Source organism: Crocodylus siamensis, chromosome 13 (assembly GCF_052110815.1).
Source record: "Crocodylus siamensis isolate JL-2025a chromosome 13, ASM5211081v1, whole genome shotgun sequence".
NCBI lineage: Eukaryota > Metazoa > Chordata > Crocodylia > Crocodylidae > Crocodylus > Crocodylus siamensis.
Window position 1 is genome coordinate 23942592 of NC_143407.1, and position 15278 is coordinate 23957869.

The 15278-nt window shown below is 49.7% G+C and overlaps 1 protein-coding gene across 2 annotated transcripts in view; it reads right to left on the reverse strand.

Moving 5' to 3' along the window:
- The window catches only part of ATP2A3 (ATPase sarcoplasmic/endoplasmic reticulum Ca2+ transporting 3), a 164823-nt gene that overhangs the window by 75837 nt on the left and 73708 nt on the right, over nt 1-15278 (reverse strand). For both annotated transcript variants that reach the window (XM_090025269.1, XM_090025268.1), the window contains exon 6: nt 852-932. In XM_090025269.1, the coding sequence (XP_089881395.1) occupies nt 852-932 (81 nt within the window). The remainder of the gene's footprint in view (nt 1-851; nt 933-15278) is intronic.

A 15278-nucleotide genomic window follows, 5' to 3' on the forward strand; every position in this document is an offset into this window, starting at 1 on the left:
TTTGTGAGCCCCTGGAATAGGGGATAGAACATTTCAGAGAAGTGGTAGTGATGCTTTGCATGTCAAAAATGCACACACTTGTTCCCCGGTTCAGGAGGAGGAGTTAGAGCAGAATGCATTTGGGTGAAGATGAAAAGTGAAAGATGCAGCACTGATTTAATGGTGGGGACTTATCATAGGTCACCAAATGAAGAAAAGGAAGTGGATGAAGCACTCTTCAAGAAGGTGACATCTATCATGATAAAACTGAAGAAATGCTTGGGAAGCACTGATGGGGAACTCAAGGTAAATGCTTGGGAAGTCAAGAATCTAATCACTGGGACCTTGTCTTGGATTCAGGTAAATACAGTAAATGAAATGCAAAGCAATTTTGAAGGATTTTTTTTGCTGACTGCTTGTATTGAAGTCAGTGATAAAAACTCTCAGCATTCAATAGAAGCAGAGCTAGACCAATGGTGAACACATTTGAAAATCCTATATTTCATCCCTCTGTTTAAACTTCACCTGTAAAAGGGGACAGGAATACCAACCAACCAGTCTCAGGTATAGCAAGGTAAATGCTTGGGAAGCGATAGAAAAAAGTTTGGCACCAACCACTTCATAACAGGTATGGGAATGGCATAAGGTGGGATAACAATCAAAACCCAACTTTTGCCAAGCTGGTAGCGTTACTTAGAAATTATTATTCAGGCTTATGGGCACAAAGATTCTTATTGCCCCAAGCATATGCCAGTCACCCTTCCCTGTGCTATTCCAGAGGCAGAACTAATCCCAATAACAGCAGTCCCAAGAGACTATCACACTCACAACACCTGCATGATCTCCCCGCCTCCCCAAATCATGGTCTGTACCTGTGAGAATGGACTGATCGACCCGTAAGGTTGTGGATCTGATCTCAATGATCCGGATGTCGGCTGGCACCTTGTCACCAACTGCAAGAAGAAAAGAAAAAAAGGTTAAATACAGGTGGTCTGCGACTGACCAGGCCAACAGCAAGGAGATACTATATTTATTCAAATCCAACAAGAGATCTCCCCCACAATGCAACATGCAGAGGTGGAAACAAAGAATTCATCTTGGACTTGAGTACTGGCCCAGGGCAGGAGGCTGCTGTGGCTCTGGCTCCGACTCCTACCCATACATGTACTTAAGAGCATCTGTGCAGGCACATCGGATACAAAGTGCTCTGATACTCTTACATAAAAAAGATAAGGGATCTGTGAAACAATATAAATTCTCTAACCCAGTGGTCTCCAAACTTTTTTGATCGCGCACCCCTATCAGTAAAAATTTTTTGAGCACGCACCCCAATATATGTATATTTATATTCACGCACCCCATCAGTAAAAAATTTTTGAGCACGCACCCCCAATATATGTATATTTATATAAATAGAAATAGAAGTTCTAATATTTTCTTCCTGTATCCCAATGGATCGTCCTGCGCGCCCCACTTGAGACCACTGCTTCAAGCTACAAGAGTAAACTCTATTAACATCTAATAAGACTGTGCGCTCTATCCATATTGTACAGATGGGCATCTAGGGCTACCCAAGAGCACATCCAGTATAACCAACCTTACTAGACCCACCGGGGTGCTGAAAAATGACTGAGTCCCAAAAGTCTCTCTGCTGAAGCTGTTGGGATAGAAACTGAACAAGCTTCTGTACAAGCTGATCAAGCCATTCGCCCGCAATGCAACGTATCCAATACAGCATTTGGTTCATATAGACCAAGGGGTTAAACTAGTTTTGTTTAATGTCAAAAAGCTTCCTCTTTTAAACAATTATTTAAGAGGGGTTTGTTGTTTTTTTTAAGACCTGGACAATGGTTTTCACTAACCACAGGCCAACGCTGAGCTAGACGCCAGTATTACAAAAGACCTTGAACCAGGCGGCTACTGTAGCTCTACTCTCACCCAGGAAATAAGGGAGCATAGTGTGGCTTATAGTTCTTCCCCCTCTCCCTCTCCTTGCCTTAGTGTAAAGAGACCCCACTTTCTTCTCATGGATCATTACTCTTTTGGCCCAGTGGGTGCAGAAGTGGGTGGAGGCACAGCCAGGATTTTCCCGTTCCCTGTCACTTGGCAGAAGGAGCATGAGCATCAGAGCAGTATCGCCTGCTCCCTCCACTGCAACCAGTGAAAAAGCTGAATGGGGAACGCAAGGACCCCTAGGTCCTCCCTACTCTTCATATGGCCCAGCAACAGCTGTGACAACACCATCTCCCATAAAGAGCCTGTATTTTCATGTTCCTGAGAACAAGCAGTTTATGCCAGAGAAAGTTCATTTTATCCATACAAGCATGTTTTTAAATGGATGGTCACTTTTTTCCAGCTGAAGTCTTCAAAAATAAAGCCAGCTTTCATTAAAAACAGAAAATATAAAAATTAAAAACAGTCAACATCCTACTCTTGAGAGACCTAGACAAATTGGAGGGCTGGACCAAAAGAAATCTCATGGAGGTTAAAGAAGGACAAATGCAAAGTCCTGCACTTAGGACAGAAGAGTCCCATGCACCAGTACAGGCTGGGGGCTGACTGGCCGGGCTGCAGCTCTGCAGAAAAGGACCTGGGGGTTACAGTGGACAAGAAGCTGCATATGAGCCAGCAGCGTGCCCTTGTTGCCAAAGACGTCCAACGGCATACTGGGTTGCATTAGTAGGAGCATTGCCAGCAAGTCAAGGGGAATGATTCTTCCCCTCTAATCACCACTGGTGAGGCCACATCTGGAGTACTGTGCCCAGTTTTGGGCGCCCCACTACAGAAAGGATGTTGACAAGTTGGAGAGAGTCCAGAAGAGGACGGTGAAAATGGTTAAGAGGCTGGAGCACATGACTTCTGAAGAGAGGCTGAGGGAACTGATCTTATTTAGTCTGGAGCAGGGAAGACTGAGCAGGGATTTAATAGCAGCCTTCAACTCCCTGAAAGGGCTTCCAGAGGGGACGGAGCTGGACTGGTCTCAGTGGTGGCAGATGATAGGACAAGAAACAATGGTCTCAAGTTGCAGCAAGGTTAGATATTAGAATATTAGACATTAGGATTTTTTTTTCCCCCCACTTGGAGAGTAGCTAAACACTTGGAACAGGTTCCCTAGAGAGAGGTGATGGACTCTCCATCTTTGGAGGTTTTTAAGACGCAGCTAGACAAAGCCTTGGCGGGGATGATCTGGTTGGGAACGGGCCTGCTTTGAACAGGGGGCTGGATTAGATCGAGGTGGGCAAAATGGCAGATCTGGCCGGCAGCCAGACTTCATTTCCCAGCAACCCCTGCCTGTGTCGCTGCGGCTGGTGCCCATGGAGACCCCAGCAGTGGCAGCGCAGAGTGTGCAGGGCCAGGGTTACCATGGAAACCAGTGCCAGCAGCACTGGCAGGGAGCTGGGATCTTGCAGTGGTGACAGGCTGGTTTGGAGCCAGGGCAGAACCACGATCCGCTGTCTGCACGCCCCTGCCCAGGGTGTGCGGGCAGCAGATCGCAGCTCTGTACCAACTCTGAATCATGCCGTCACTGCGGCAAGGTCCCGGCCCCGGAGCTGCGTGCCCTGCCTGGGCTGCTGGCACTGGTTTCCATGGACATCCCAGCCATCATCACTGCTAGGGTCTCCATGGAAACCAGCTGGAGCAATGCAGACAGGGGCTGCTGGGAAACAGAGTCCACTGTGAGCCCAATTTGGCCTGGACTCTGCCCACACCTGGACTAGATAGTCTCCTGAGAGCCCTTTCATGCCTAATTTTCTATGATTGTCTTTGTCTTCTGATCTCCCACCCATCCATCCTCCACGCATTAGACCAGAAAAGCACCCAGTTTCTCACACGCACCACCTTCCTCCCCCCGTCAGGGACAAGATCACTTCCTCAGCTCGAAGAGTGTGAAGATACCAACAAACTTAGCCCCAGCCAATAGAATTCACTATTGCAAGGAGGCAAAACCAATAAAAACCATGGCATCAACAAATGTTATAGATTGTGATCAACTGCAGATAGCACAATTTCATTGAGGTAATCTAGGTTCACATTTCAGGGTGTGAACTGATTGCAGGGGGAGGGGTAAGAGTTGTACTCTCCCATGCATTCTCCTCCCCCCCCCCACAAAATCACTGCACGCTGGGGCTGTGCAAAGCTCCGGTAGCCAATTCAATTCAGAGGCGATTCGGCTCGCTTCGGCGGCGTAATCTCCGAATCCATATCAAAATCCGGAGATCCATTTCTTTCTCTGAATCAAATCAGAAGCCTCCGAGTCGATTCAGAGAGATTCGGCGATTCAGCCATAGACTGCACAGGCAGGCACTAGGCAGTGCCGGCGGGAGCAGCCGGCAGCCCTGGGACAAGCTGCGGCTCGTCCGGCGGCTCCCCCAGGTGCCCCCCCCGCTGGGGCGAGGCAGGAAGTGCTGGCAGCCCCAGGAGAAGCCCCGGGGGCTGGGGGGAACGATTGGGGAGCTAGGGGATAGAACAGGGGCTTCCCCCCAGCTCCCGGTTCAATTCCTCGGGTCCCAGTCATTCCCCCAGCTCCCGCGGCTTCTCCCAGGCTGCTGGCTCAAGTTTGTCTGACTGCTCCCCCGGCAGTGTTGGCAGCCCCGGGACAAGCCACAGGGGCTGGGGGGAAATGAGCGGGGAGCTGGGGGAATCGAACCAGGAGCTGGGGGGAAGCCCCTGTTTGTTTCCCCAGCCCAATCATTCCCCCCAGCTCCTGGTTCGATCCCCCAAGCCCCTGTGACTTCTCCCAGGGCTGCCAGCATTGTCTGCCTCACCCTGGCGGGGGGCAGCTGGACAAAGCTGTGGCTTAAGCCAGCAGTCCCGGGAGAAGCTGCAGGGGCTGACAGAATGATTGGGGAGCTGGGGGGAACAATTAGGGGCTGGGGGAACAAACAGGGGCTTCCCCCCCAGTTCCCGGCTCAATTCCCCAGCTCCCTAATCATTCCCCCAGCTCCTGTGGCTGCCAGCTCTGCCCGCCTCACCCTGGCTGAGGGGCAGCCAGATGAGCCATGGCTTCTCCCGGGGCTGCTGCCTCAAGCCAGTGCTCGTCTGGCTGCTCCCCCCAGCGCCGCCTGCCTGTACAGTATCTGGCTGAAATGGAATTGGGACAGGGATTCAAATCACCGAATCTAATCATTGTTCCTCCAAATCACTGAATCCAAATCTGAAGCGAATACTTTCCGCTTCACACAGGCCTACTGCACATCAGGCCAGGTACTTGAAGCTTTCCGCTTTTTCTCAAGTAACAAGCAGATGCCACTGTGCTTAGGAAGAGTACAGGACTCTGGCCTGGTCTGCAGTACATACAAACTCGCTAACGCACAATAATCTGCCAATACCTAACATACACCCTCTTGAGGTATGGCCTCACGTCACAATTTAGGGACCCGTGCCATTCTACACAGCATTATCAATCCCACTCCTCTCCCAGCTAGCATTCCTGTCGGATCCCACACCCTTTTATTATGCAATCTAAGTCATGTATGCTAGTTATTATGATTTGCTATCATACCCGAATCAACTTTTGGATTCCCAGAAGTTGGCTCAGTTGTTTCTTTACCGGTTCTGATATTGCTGGTGCCATTAAAAAAGAATCATCATTTCATAGGTGGGTAATAAGCACTTCACAGATGTAATTTTTTTGGATCATGATAGCATTTAATTTACTCCTCTGAATAGGAGGAAGCTCCTGGTAGACTGGGATTTCAGCATAAGTGGGGTAGGCACAGGGAGGGCATAGCAGTGTTAAGGCACTCATTATTTATAGTAGCACTGCAATAGCCTTACAAGTTCCATTCAGAGCTCTGGGCTGCCTTGTCCTAGGCATCTCCACAAATGTAACACGAACAATCCTGTTGTCCTGAGGAGTTTATAGTCCAAATGAACCACAAATTAACTTCTCGTGCTTCATTTCACATTCTATTATTCAACCCTTATGCAAACAAAAAGAAAACTTGAGTCATTTGAGATCAGCACAGCACAGGCTCTGCTCCTCTCGAAGGGTGGGGACAGGGATCGGGGGGGTGGTGGTGCTGATGGAGACACACATACAGATGATTTGAATGGAGCTGTTGCTCACTTTCAGCACTGAGTGGTTTAAACAACTTCTGATTACTCGAGTCAGCAGTCTCCTAAAACCCCACAGAGTCGGCCAGACCGCATAGGCCAAGAGTCTAACTGGGCAGCACTGGCCAAGACATTTTCCCTTTATGGAAAACTGTTTGGGCCGCTTGGCCTACAGCAGCTGCACTTTATTCTTTTCAAGCTAGGCATAAGTCTCCCTTTTCCAGATTGCTTCTTGGCTAGCCCATCCCTTTAGGGTCACTTTGCCAACACAGAAAGGGAGCTTTGTGGAGCTGAAAAAACTGCATGAACTTGTTTTTCCAAAAGGAACATCCACAGAAAACCAGCTTCGGTGAATGGGGCCTTGAAAGAGGAAACCTCATTCACAGCACATGTCCAGTGTCCTCTTCCCTTCAGCCTGCCTACCCAGAGAAGGTAGAAGCAACCCCCAGTGCTGTCTAGGGTCCGGCTACCTGCACTAATTATCACAAGGGTGTGAATTTAGCACGTGCTGGCTATTCTGTAGCAAGTGCCTACATGCATGCTCTTATCTCACAGTGAGCATGCCTCTCAGGTGAAAGCACAGGCATTACCAGAAGGTATCCAATGTGCTATAAGTTCACACCCTACCTAACTGGTTTGTGTAGCCACACTCTTATGATCAATAATATATTGACCCATTAAAATTGGATATAACCTATCCACTGATATCACAGACCTGCTCATTAACCATTTATATGAACATCAGGCCAGATCGCTGGCTGACATTTGTTGGTGTAACTGCTCTGTGGAGTTGCCCCAACTTGCACCAGCTAAGGCACTGTCCTGTGACTAGCTCCTTTATTCTCTGTGCATTATTTTGATATACATTTTCCAGATGAAGTGCAACTGGAAGATAAATAACGCAAAACTGGATGAGCACTCAAGGAATTGCATCATATTTCCACCAGCAAGTCCACAAAGAGGACAAGAACAGATGAGCATGAGACATCTGTAGGCCAAAAGCATTTTTTTAAAAAATGCTGGCTAATTGAAATGTGTCATTTCCGTAAGGTCGGAGGCACAGGTGAGAAACACTGAAATGCAATCAACACAAATATCCAAGCAGGAAAACAAATGCCACTTATTTAACCTTTCAAGAAAGCTCTTAACAACAAAGTACCAAGACAGAGCCAGGGAACTGAATTGTGCAGCCAGGCCCAAGACGCAGAGCTAAACATGGGCTGGCTCCACACTGATGCTCAAAGGTGCAGGGGCAGGAAGGATGGCCATGCAGTTAAGAAACTGGAATTGGCTACAGGAAGTCCAGGTTCTATCCCAGACTGTCACATACTTGCTCCATGACTATTGAGAAGCTTTCACAAATTAATTATGCAGATGCAGAAACTGGAAACAGAATGCTACAGAAAAAGCTCTTACACACAGGGCCCCAAAAGCCTCCCTTCTTCCAGAGTCCAAGGATGGAGAGTGCATCACCTCTCTCTAGGGATTCCCTTTGCAGCGTATTTGCAGAGTATTCTGTTCCAATCCTGGTCCTTTAATTCCTTTCAAATATTTCACTTATTGTTTATGGTCTTGTGACAGAGCGCTCAGCGCACCCGTCACTCTGAGGGGACGGTTCTAAAATAGGGATGGGCAAAATGGCACATCTGGCCAGTGAGTGGACTCCATTTCCTGGCAGCCCCTGCCCACGTGGCTCCTGGCCAGCCTCCATGAAGACTGGCCAGGCAGGGGCTGCGCAGGCTGGGGAGGGAGTTGCTCTAGGGCCAGGATTTCGGGGTAGTGACAGCGCAGGGCCGCAGGAGAGCCACGGCCTGCTCCTTGCACACCCCTGCCTGCAGAACCCGCACTTATCGCAGGAGCATGCAGACAGATCATGGCACTGCCTCTGCCCTGGCCCTGGCACCAGCCCCTTCCCAGCCACCTGGCAGCCTACCCTCCCCACGTGGGTCCCACCCCACTGGTGGGTGTGGCACAGAGGGGCTGGGGCAGGCAGTGACAGCCGGAAGGAGCTGCTGGGAAATTAAGTCTGCTGTGGGCCCGATCCTGGGTGTGGGCCCGACTCTGCCCTCTCCTGCTCCAGAAACAGCTAAAGCAGCAATCGGGGAAGACCCCCCCAAATGGAGGAGGCTGGGCTGGGCTTGAGGCATGTAAAGTAGGTAGGCAGGTCTCATCCAGGTAGCTGACAGAGCAGCAGCTCCTGAGCAGGCCAACGAGTGACTGGCTCACACCAAGTATGTCTGTGAGTAGGCAGCCTTCAGGCAAGTGGGCAGAATCTAAGAAGAAGGACCAAAAGTCAGGAGGGCCGCAGCCAGAGACTGAGGGGGCCCAGAGTGCCCATAGCTCAGAGAGGGGCTGGTGTATGGACCAGAGCTAGGAGCTAATAGGGGAGGTTATGATTTGATTAGCATGTGACATCTGTGAGGCACAGGTGTGGGTACTGGGGAAGACTGAGCTCGTCTCATTAGCCCTTGAGGCAGGGAGCAGCAACAGCTGAGTTCATGAGTGGGAGATCTTGTTTGATGAGCCCCGAGGCAGACTCCCTTCTTATAAAGGCATAATTACAGCAAGTCGTGGCAGGCAAGTAGAAAGGGGAAATTGCCTGAAGAAGCACAGTTTGACAAAGGCTGAAAGAGCTCCAGGGTTGTCATGGCCACCCCGGGGCAGAAACTGCTACAAGTCTACACAGGGCTGCAGGATTCTTTATGTGGAATCTACAAAATCATGAATGAACTGAGCCATCTTAGAAGTTAAATATATTTTGTAATCTTCTAGAATCTGAGACTATTTGCACACTTGAGAAACCATGAATTTTTTGAAGTGCAACAGCCTTGTAAGGAGAATATTAGTCCTGTTTTATACATAGTAAAAGTGAGGCATAAAGAGGACATATGACTCATGCTAAACAGCAAACCTAGAAAAAGAACAGAGAACTCTGCAAATGGTATTCAAGGGATGAAGGAGGGGGCTTTTCAGCTGTCTGTGTATATTGGCTTTTCTGTAGCATTGCAAACTTCAATGAATACATCTGCACTAGAGCCATGATCTTACCATACAGGGAAGATGCAAAGATCGAGGCACAGAGAAACTCAGTGCAAATTCACCTTTATGTGGGTACACCAACACTTGTCATAGAAGATGGGTAAATTAGCCACTCCAAGCTTCATATTTCTCATAGCTAGACTGCTATTAACATCCAAGATAGCTAGTTTGAAGCTAGCTCAGGTACATCTATAACACACTGCAGACTTTTATGCATGTGTGTTTAGATATTTCATTCAAAAGAGGGGGAAAAAGGCACACCTACATTTATAGTGCCATTTGCGTGTCCAAATTAACATGAGATCTGGTCTCCTAATGGTATTTTGACCACCCTGGAAATGAAAAACTACAATAGGAACAGATCTCATGGTATTTCAGACTAGCCAATGGCTCCCAAGGCATTATAAAGGTCAAACAAAAGACAAGTGGTAAATCTGCACCATTCCTCCCAACGCACACATACTTACACAGCAGCTTTGCAGTCTGAGGGCACGTCCACATGAGCGCACACGTTTCATAGTGGCTAGGGTCAGAAGGTACCTGAACAGATCATCTAGCCTGACCACAGGCAGGAATGAATGCTGGGTTCACAAGACCCCAGACAGGTGATCATCCAACCTCCTCTTGAATTTGCCCAAGGTAGGGGTAAGCTGAGGTAAGCTGGTTCCAGATTTTTGCCACCTTAACTGTAAAATATTGCCTTCTGATCTCCAACCTAAACCTGTTCTCCATCAGCTTATTACCACTGTTCCTCATCACCCCAGGTGGTGCTGGGGAGAAAAGGGCTCTACCTATTTGCTGTTGATCTCCCCTGATGAGTCTGTAGGCAGCCACCAGGTCCCCCTCAGCCTCCTTTTGCTGAGGCTGAACAGGTTCAGGTCTCTCAGTCTCTCCTCATAGGGCCTGTCCTGCTGCTCTCTCACCAAGCAGGTGGCCCTCCTCTGAACCCTCTCCCGGCTGGCTACATCCCTCTTGAAGTGCGGTGCCCAGTACTGGGCATGGCTGGCCTTGCTGGCTACAGTCTGCAATTGGCAGCTCATGTTCATCTTGGAGTCAATAATGACCCCAAAATCCCTTTCTGTCTCTGTGCTTTCAAGAGGGGAACTCCCCAGCCTGTATGCATGCTGTGGATTCCTTCTCCCAAGGTGCAGCACCCTGCATTTGTCTAAGTTGAACCCCATCCTATTCTTGTCTGCCTACTTTTGTAGTCTGTCTAAATCTATTTGCAGCCTCTCTCTCCCTTCAAGTGTGTCCACCTCACCCCACATCTTAGTGTCACCAGCAAACTTGGACAGCGTGCTTTCCACCCCCTTGTCCAAGTCGCTGATGAAGATGTTAGACAGTACGGGCCAGAGGACCGAGCCCTGGGGTACCCCACTGCTCACATCTCGCCTGGTTCAGTACAACCCGTCCACCACTACTCTCTGGGTGTGTCCCGTCATCCAATTTTTTACCCATCCAACTGTGCAGGCATCAATGCCACAGTTGCTTAATTTATTGATGAGGGTGGGGTGAGAGCCAGTGTCAAAGGCCTTCTTAAAGTCTAGAAAGACTCTGTCCACGGCAACACCATCATCCAAGGATTTAGTTACCTGGTCATAAAAGGCCATCAGGTTGGTCAAGCAGAACCCACCTTTGATGAACCCATGCTGATTGCCCCAGAGCAGGATCTCCCCTGCAGGCCCCCACAGATGTGCTCCTTGATGATTCTCTCCAAGATCTTCCTGAGCACTGAGGTGAGGCTTACAGGCCTACTTGCATCCTCCTTCCTCCCTTTCTTGAAAATTGGGACTACATTAGCCAGTTACCAATCCCCTGGAACCTGGCCAGATGACCATGAATGCTCGTATAGCCAGGCCAAGGGCTCCACGATGACCCCTGCCAGCTCCCTCAACACTCTTGGGTGGAGGGCATCTGGACCTGTAGATTTAAAAATGTCTAGCCCTTCCACAAGATCCCCGACTACATCCGCACCGACTGAAGGCCTGACAGAGCTATCCCCAAGATTGTCCCTACCTCTGGTAGGTGGGATGTCCCAGTCCCTGTTCAAGAAAATGGAGGCAAAGAAACTGTTAAAAATATCAGCTTTTTTGTCTAGCGTAGCCACAAGATAACCGTTTGCATCTTGCAGGGGCCCTACATTGCCTGGTACCCTCTTCTTGCTCCCAATGTACCTGAAAAAGGACTTTTTGTTGTCCTTAATCCTGGATGCTAGCCCGAGTTCCATCTCTGCCTTGGCCTTCCTAATAGCCCTCCTACACATGAGCCCAGGAGGAGTACTCCTCCTTGGTGATAGCTCCTCCCTTCCACTGGTTGTACACCCCCCTTTTAGTCCTCAAGCATTGCTGAATGCTTTTGCTGAGCCAAGGGGGTTTCTGAGCACTCTTACCCGCCTTGCTTCTCTCCGGGACTGTTATTCTTTGGGCCTGGAAGATGGCCCCTTAAGGTACGACCTGTTGCCCCACCTCAAACCCCTTTGAGGCAGTGCAATAACAAGCAAGTGCAGGAACAAAAAAATGTTCCCCGTGCTGCAAACTTGCAGCATGGGGAGAAAATTAGGCTCCTGGATATACAGAGGCCTAAAAAAAAAAAAATTGAAGTTTAAAAAAAAAAAGTGGGGCAGGGCACAGTCCATGCCTTGAGGCAACCAGAAGCTGGGTCCTCCATGGAGACGCTCTGGCTGCCAGAGCGTCTCTATAGTTGCCCCTCACCCTGATGCTGAAACACGCGGCTGGCCAGGCCACATGGTTTCAGCACCAGGGCTCTGGTGCAGGTGAGTAAAGGGTTGCAGGGGGGACACCTGACAGCCCCGCCCACTCCCCTAGCCCCTCTGACCCCCCCACCAGCCCCGCCCACTCCCCTAGCCCCTCTGACCCCCACCAGCCCTCAACCCCTGCCAGGGCTGGCCCCCCCCACCAGCCCCCCGAGGCCCCCTCCCCCTGCTGCAGCCATCCCCTCCCCCCACCAGCCCCCCCCAAGGCCCCTGACCCCTGCCCTGGCTGGCCCCATCCCCCTACACCCCCTCGATCCCTGCCCCCACAATAGTTTATAAAAACCAAAAAAACCAAACCCTGCACTTACCTGCAGTCTGGCTGCATCTGGCTGACTGGGGTCCTGCCCACACAGAGCGGGGGGGTAGGGTGACAGCCCCAGTGGCCCCAGCCTGGGCCCTCCTGCCCCCCCCGGCTACCCTGTGCTGCCGGGGGTGGGGGGGAGTGGGGAGTCTGCCAGGAGGCCCTGGAGCCCCCTACCCTTGCTCTAAGCTAAGCAGAGGCTTTTTTTTTTTTTTCCTTTTTTTTGTTGTTGGTTTTTTTTTTTTGTTGTTTTTGTTTTTTTTAAGTCATGGTGCCTGGGGTTGTGGGGATAGCCATGGGGGCCTGGGGATGCAAGCTGGGGGGGGCTGCAGCAATTGGGGGGGATGGGACCAGGTGAGGCAGCAATTGGGGAGCTGGGGTGGGGCATAGGGGCCTTGCAAGGGGGTGGCAGCTCCTCTGGGGGCCATTTAGCCCCTGTTGGAGGGACAACCCCCCTGTTGTGGGGCCATACCCCTTGTGTGGGGGTTGAACCCCCTGTTGGGGGGGGGGATACCCCTTGTATGGGGGCCATCGCCCCGTGGGAGTGCAGCAAAACATGAATTCATTAACATGTATTTAGAGTTCACTTTATTATTATGATAAGAGACTTGCTTTAACACTGCAAGTTATATCAATAAAACATTGTCCAGCTGATCTCTGTCTCTGTCTTGCTCTCTGTCTTTATAGTGGTCTTTTGGTTTCCTTGTGGAAGAACATGGATTTGGGGGTATTTTACAGAGTGACTTTGGGATCTTTTATTTATTTATTTATTTAAAAATCAGGGATTTTTCACTTTTCCAATAGAGAACATCAGAATTCCTGCTAGGGAGACCAGGGGCAGGACCCTGCTCACATAGAGCAGGCACCTTAGACCCATCTGCCTGTGAATGACCTCCTGGACAAATGGGGCCAGGAGGACATGCTTGGACAGTTCAGAACAGGCCACCACACCCGGAACATCTTCCGGATGATAGCTGCCCGGATGGCTGGACAGGAGGCACAAATGGCAGTAGTGCCGCACAAAGGCCAACCCTGTAACCGCAGTCCACTGGCAGCTGGCCCAGAGGGGCAGATGCCTCTACTGGCTCTGCAGTCTCCATCTGAGTCTAGCAGGTGCACAGCAGGTCACAGCCAGGCAGCAGCCCCCACTGCCAGACTGCTGCAGTGGGTAGAGGGTGCAGGGAACTCTCAGGGCTGCTTCAGCAGTCCAGCTGGCACAAGGGGTAGTGCTCCCAATTGGCTGGGCCCCCAAAGCTCCTGGGAGCTAGTAGCCCTGAGCTACTTGCCAGGGCAGCTTTTTATACTGCTGGGGACAGCACAGGTGCTAGCCCCAGGCTCTAGCTCCCCCTGGCTGAAGATCCAGGGGGAGCCAGGCAGGGTTATTTTGTTGTGGAGCAAATTGTGCCACTTGGGGCAAAGTGCATGTCTGAGCACATGCACTGAAGCAAAAAGCCACGGCTCAAATTTGCACCACTTCTATCTGAGCTGCTGCAAGCACACGTGCTTGCATGTGTGGACATGCCCGAGAGGTTATCCTGAAGTTCAGACAAATACAGGGGTGGGTGGGGGGAAGGAACAGGTCCAACGGTGGGCACAGCTAGGACTATAGGGCAGAAAAGTACTCAAAAGGCCAAACCAAAAGTACTTGGGTATTTGAGGGATGCTTGGAAAATGGGAGACCACAGAGTAGGACACAAGCGGAAGGGTAAACAGTATGATATAGACCCTGCCAAACTTGTACTTTCTGGGTGCAGTTAATTTCCTTTTCCAATTTCTTTCCAATGGCCAGGAAAAAAAAAATCTATTTAAGAGCGATTTCTTTAGCCAACAGAGCAGCGATGAACATAAGACCTCTCTTGCTCAAGAGCTGCATAAGCAGGAAATGGAAGGAGAAGCCATATGATGAAATTAATGAATGTAGATGGAAGCAACTCAAGCCCAGACGCAACTGCACAAGTCTCCATGGTGCTTGCAAACCAAGGCTTTTCCCTCAGCTTCTCCCACCCTAGTGCTATTCATCTTCCATGAGTAATAAACCTAAGTTACCAAGGATTCCAGCCCACAGAAATGGAACAAGCAACATTTCCTAAGACATTAAAAAAACAGCTCACGTAACTGCTTTGCTGGCATTGTCTGCACATTTGTGAGGACGTACTCAGAGGTGCACAGGGCTTGCCTTTCATTTGTGTTGTTTGGACAACTGATCAGGAGACAGGGGAGCAATTTAACCAGAAGGAAAATCTGCATGGAAAATTAGAAGCTTTTCCAAATAATCAGTTCTTTGGGAAATGCTAGGTCAAAAATCTCTTCTTTTGTGCAGCACCATTGCTGCTGGGGAATTGCACCAAGAATGGGTTTGGTTCCTGCGCTGTAGCTGATGGAGCCCCAGCTTCACTTCAACTCTGAATCTCAGATTCCCCAATTGTAAACTGAAAATGACACTCTTTCCTAAAAGCCAAGTACTAGTATTGCTCCAGATGTGATCTCAAAAAAGAGCCATGTGGAGAAGGACTTTCACATCCCTGCTGCATGGCGCAATGCCTAGATGGCTGCAGGCCACAATCCTATTAGCAATTTTTGGTGCCATTTACAACTGCTAAATTGTGTCCAAATTGACAGCCAGTGTCACTCAGAGAGTTCTTTTGGCACCACTGCTTTTCTTGCATTTCCTTTCCCATCTCTAACGTGTTTTGAGTTTAAAGACACAGAAATTAAAGGATGCATTGGGGTTGCAGATTAACAACCAACCTCACCCCGCCCTACACAAAATAGATTTATGGAGGCTGCTGTTACTCTATAACCCTTGAAGCAAACAGAGTCTCTTGCTAAGCCTTGCAGAAAAAGTAAAACACGTCACATAACCACACTCATCATAATGCTGGGTATTCCACTGTAAAACCGTGCATACTGTTGGAGCGTAGTTACTGTTTCAGCTCATTATGTAGGGAGAAAAAGCTGCCTCAAACATCGCTGTTCAAAATCACACAGCAAGCAGGATGATGTAGTTTTCTTGTGCCTTTCGTTCTAAACCAATGTTTTCTAAAACTCCAGTGGCATGAAACATGGGCTTACCTTGTACCACCTACACATTGGTTCCCAGCTTCCAAGCACAGAGGAGCAAGGTACCGC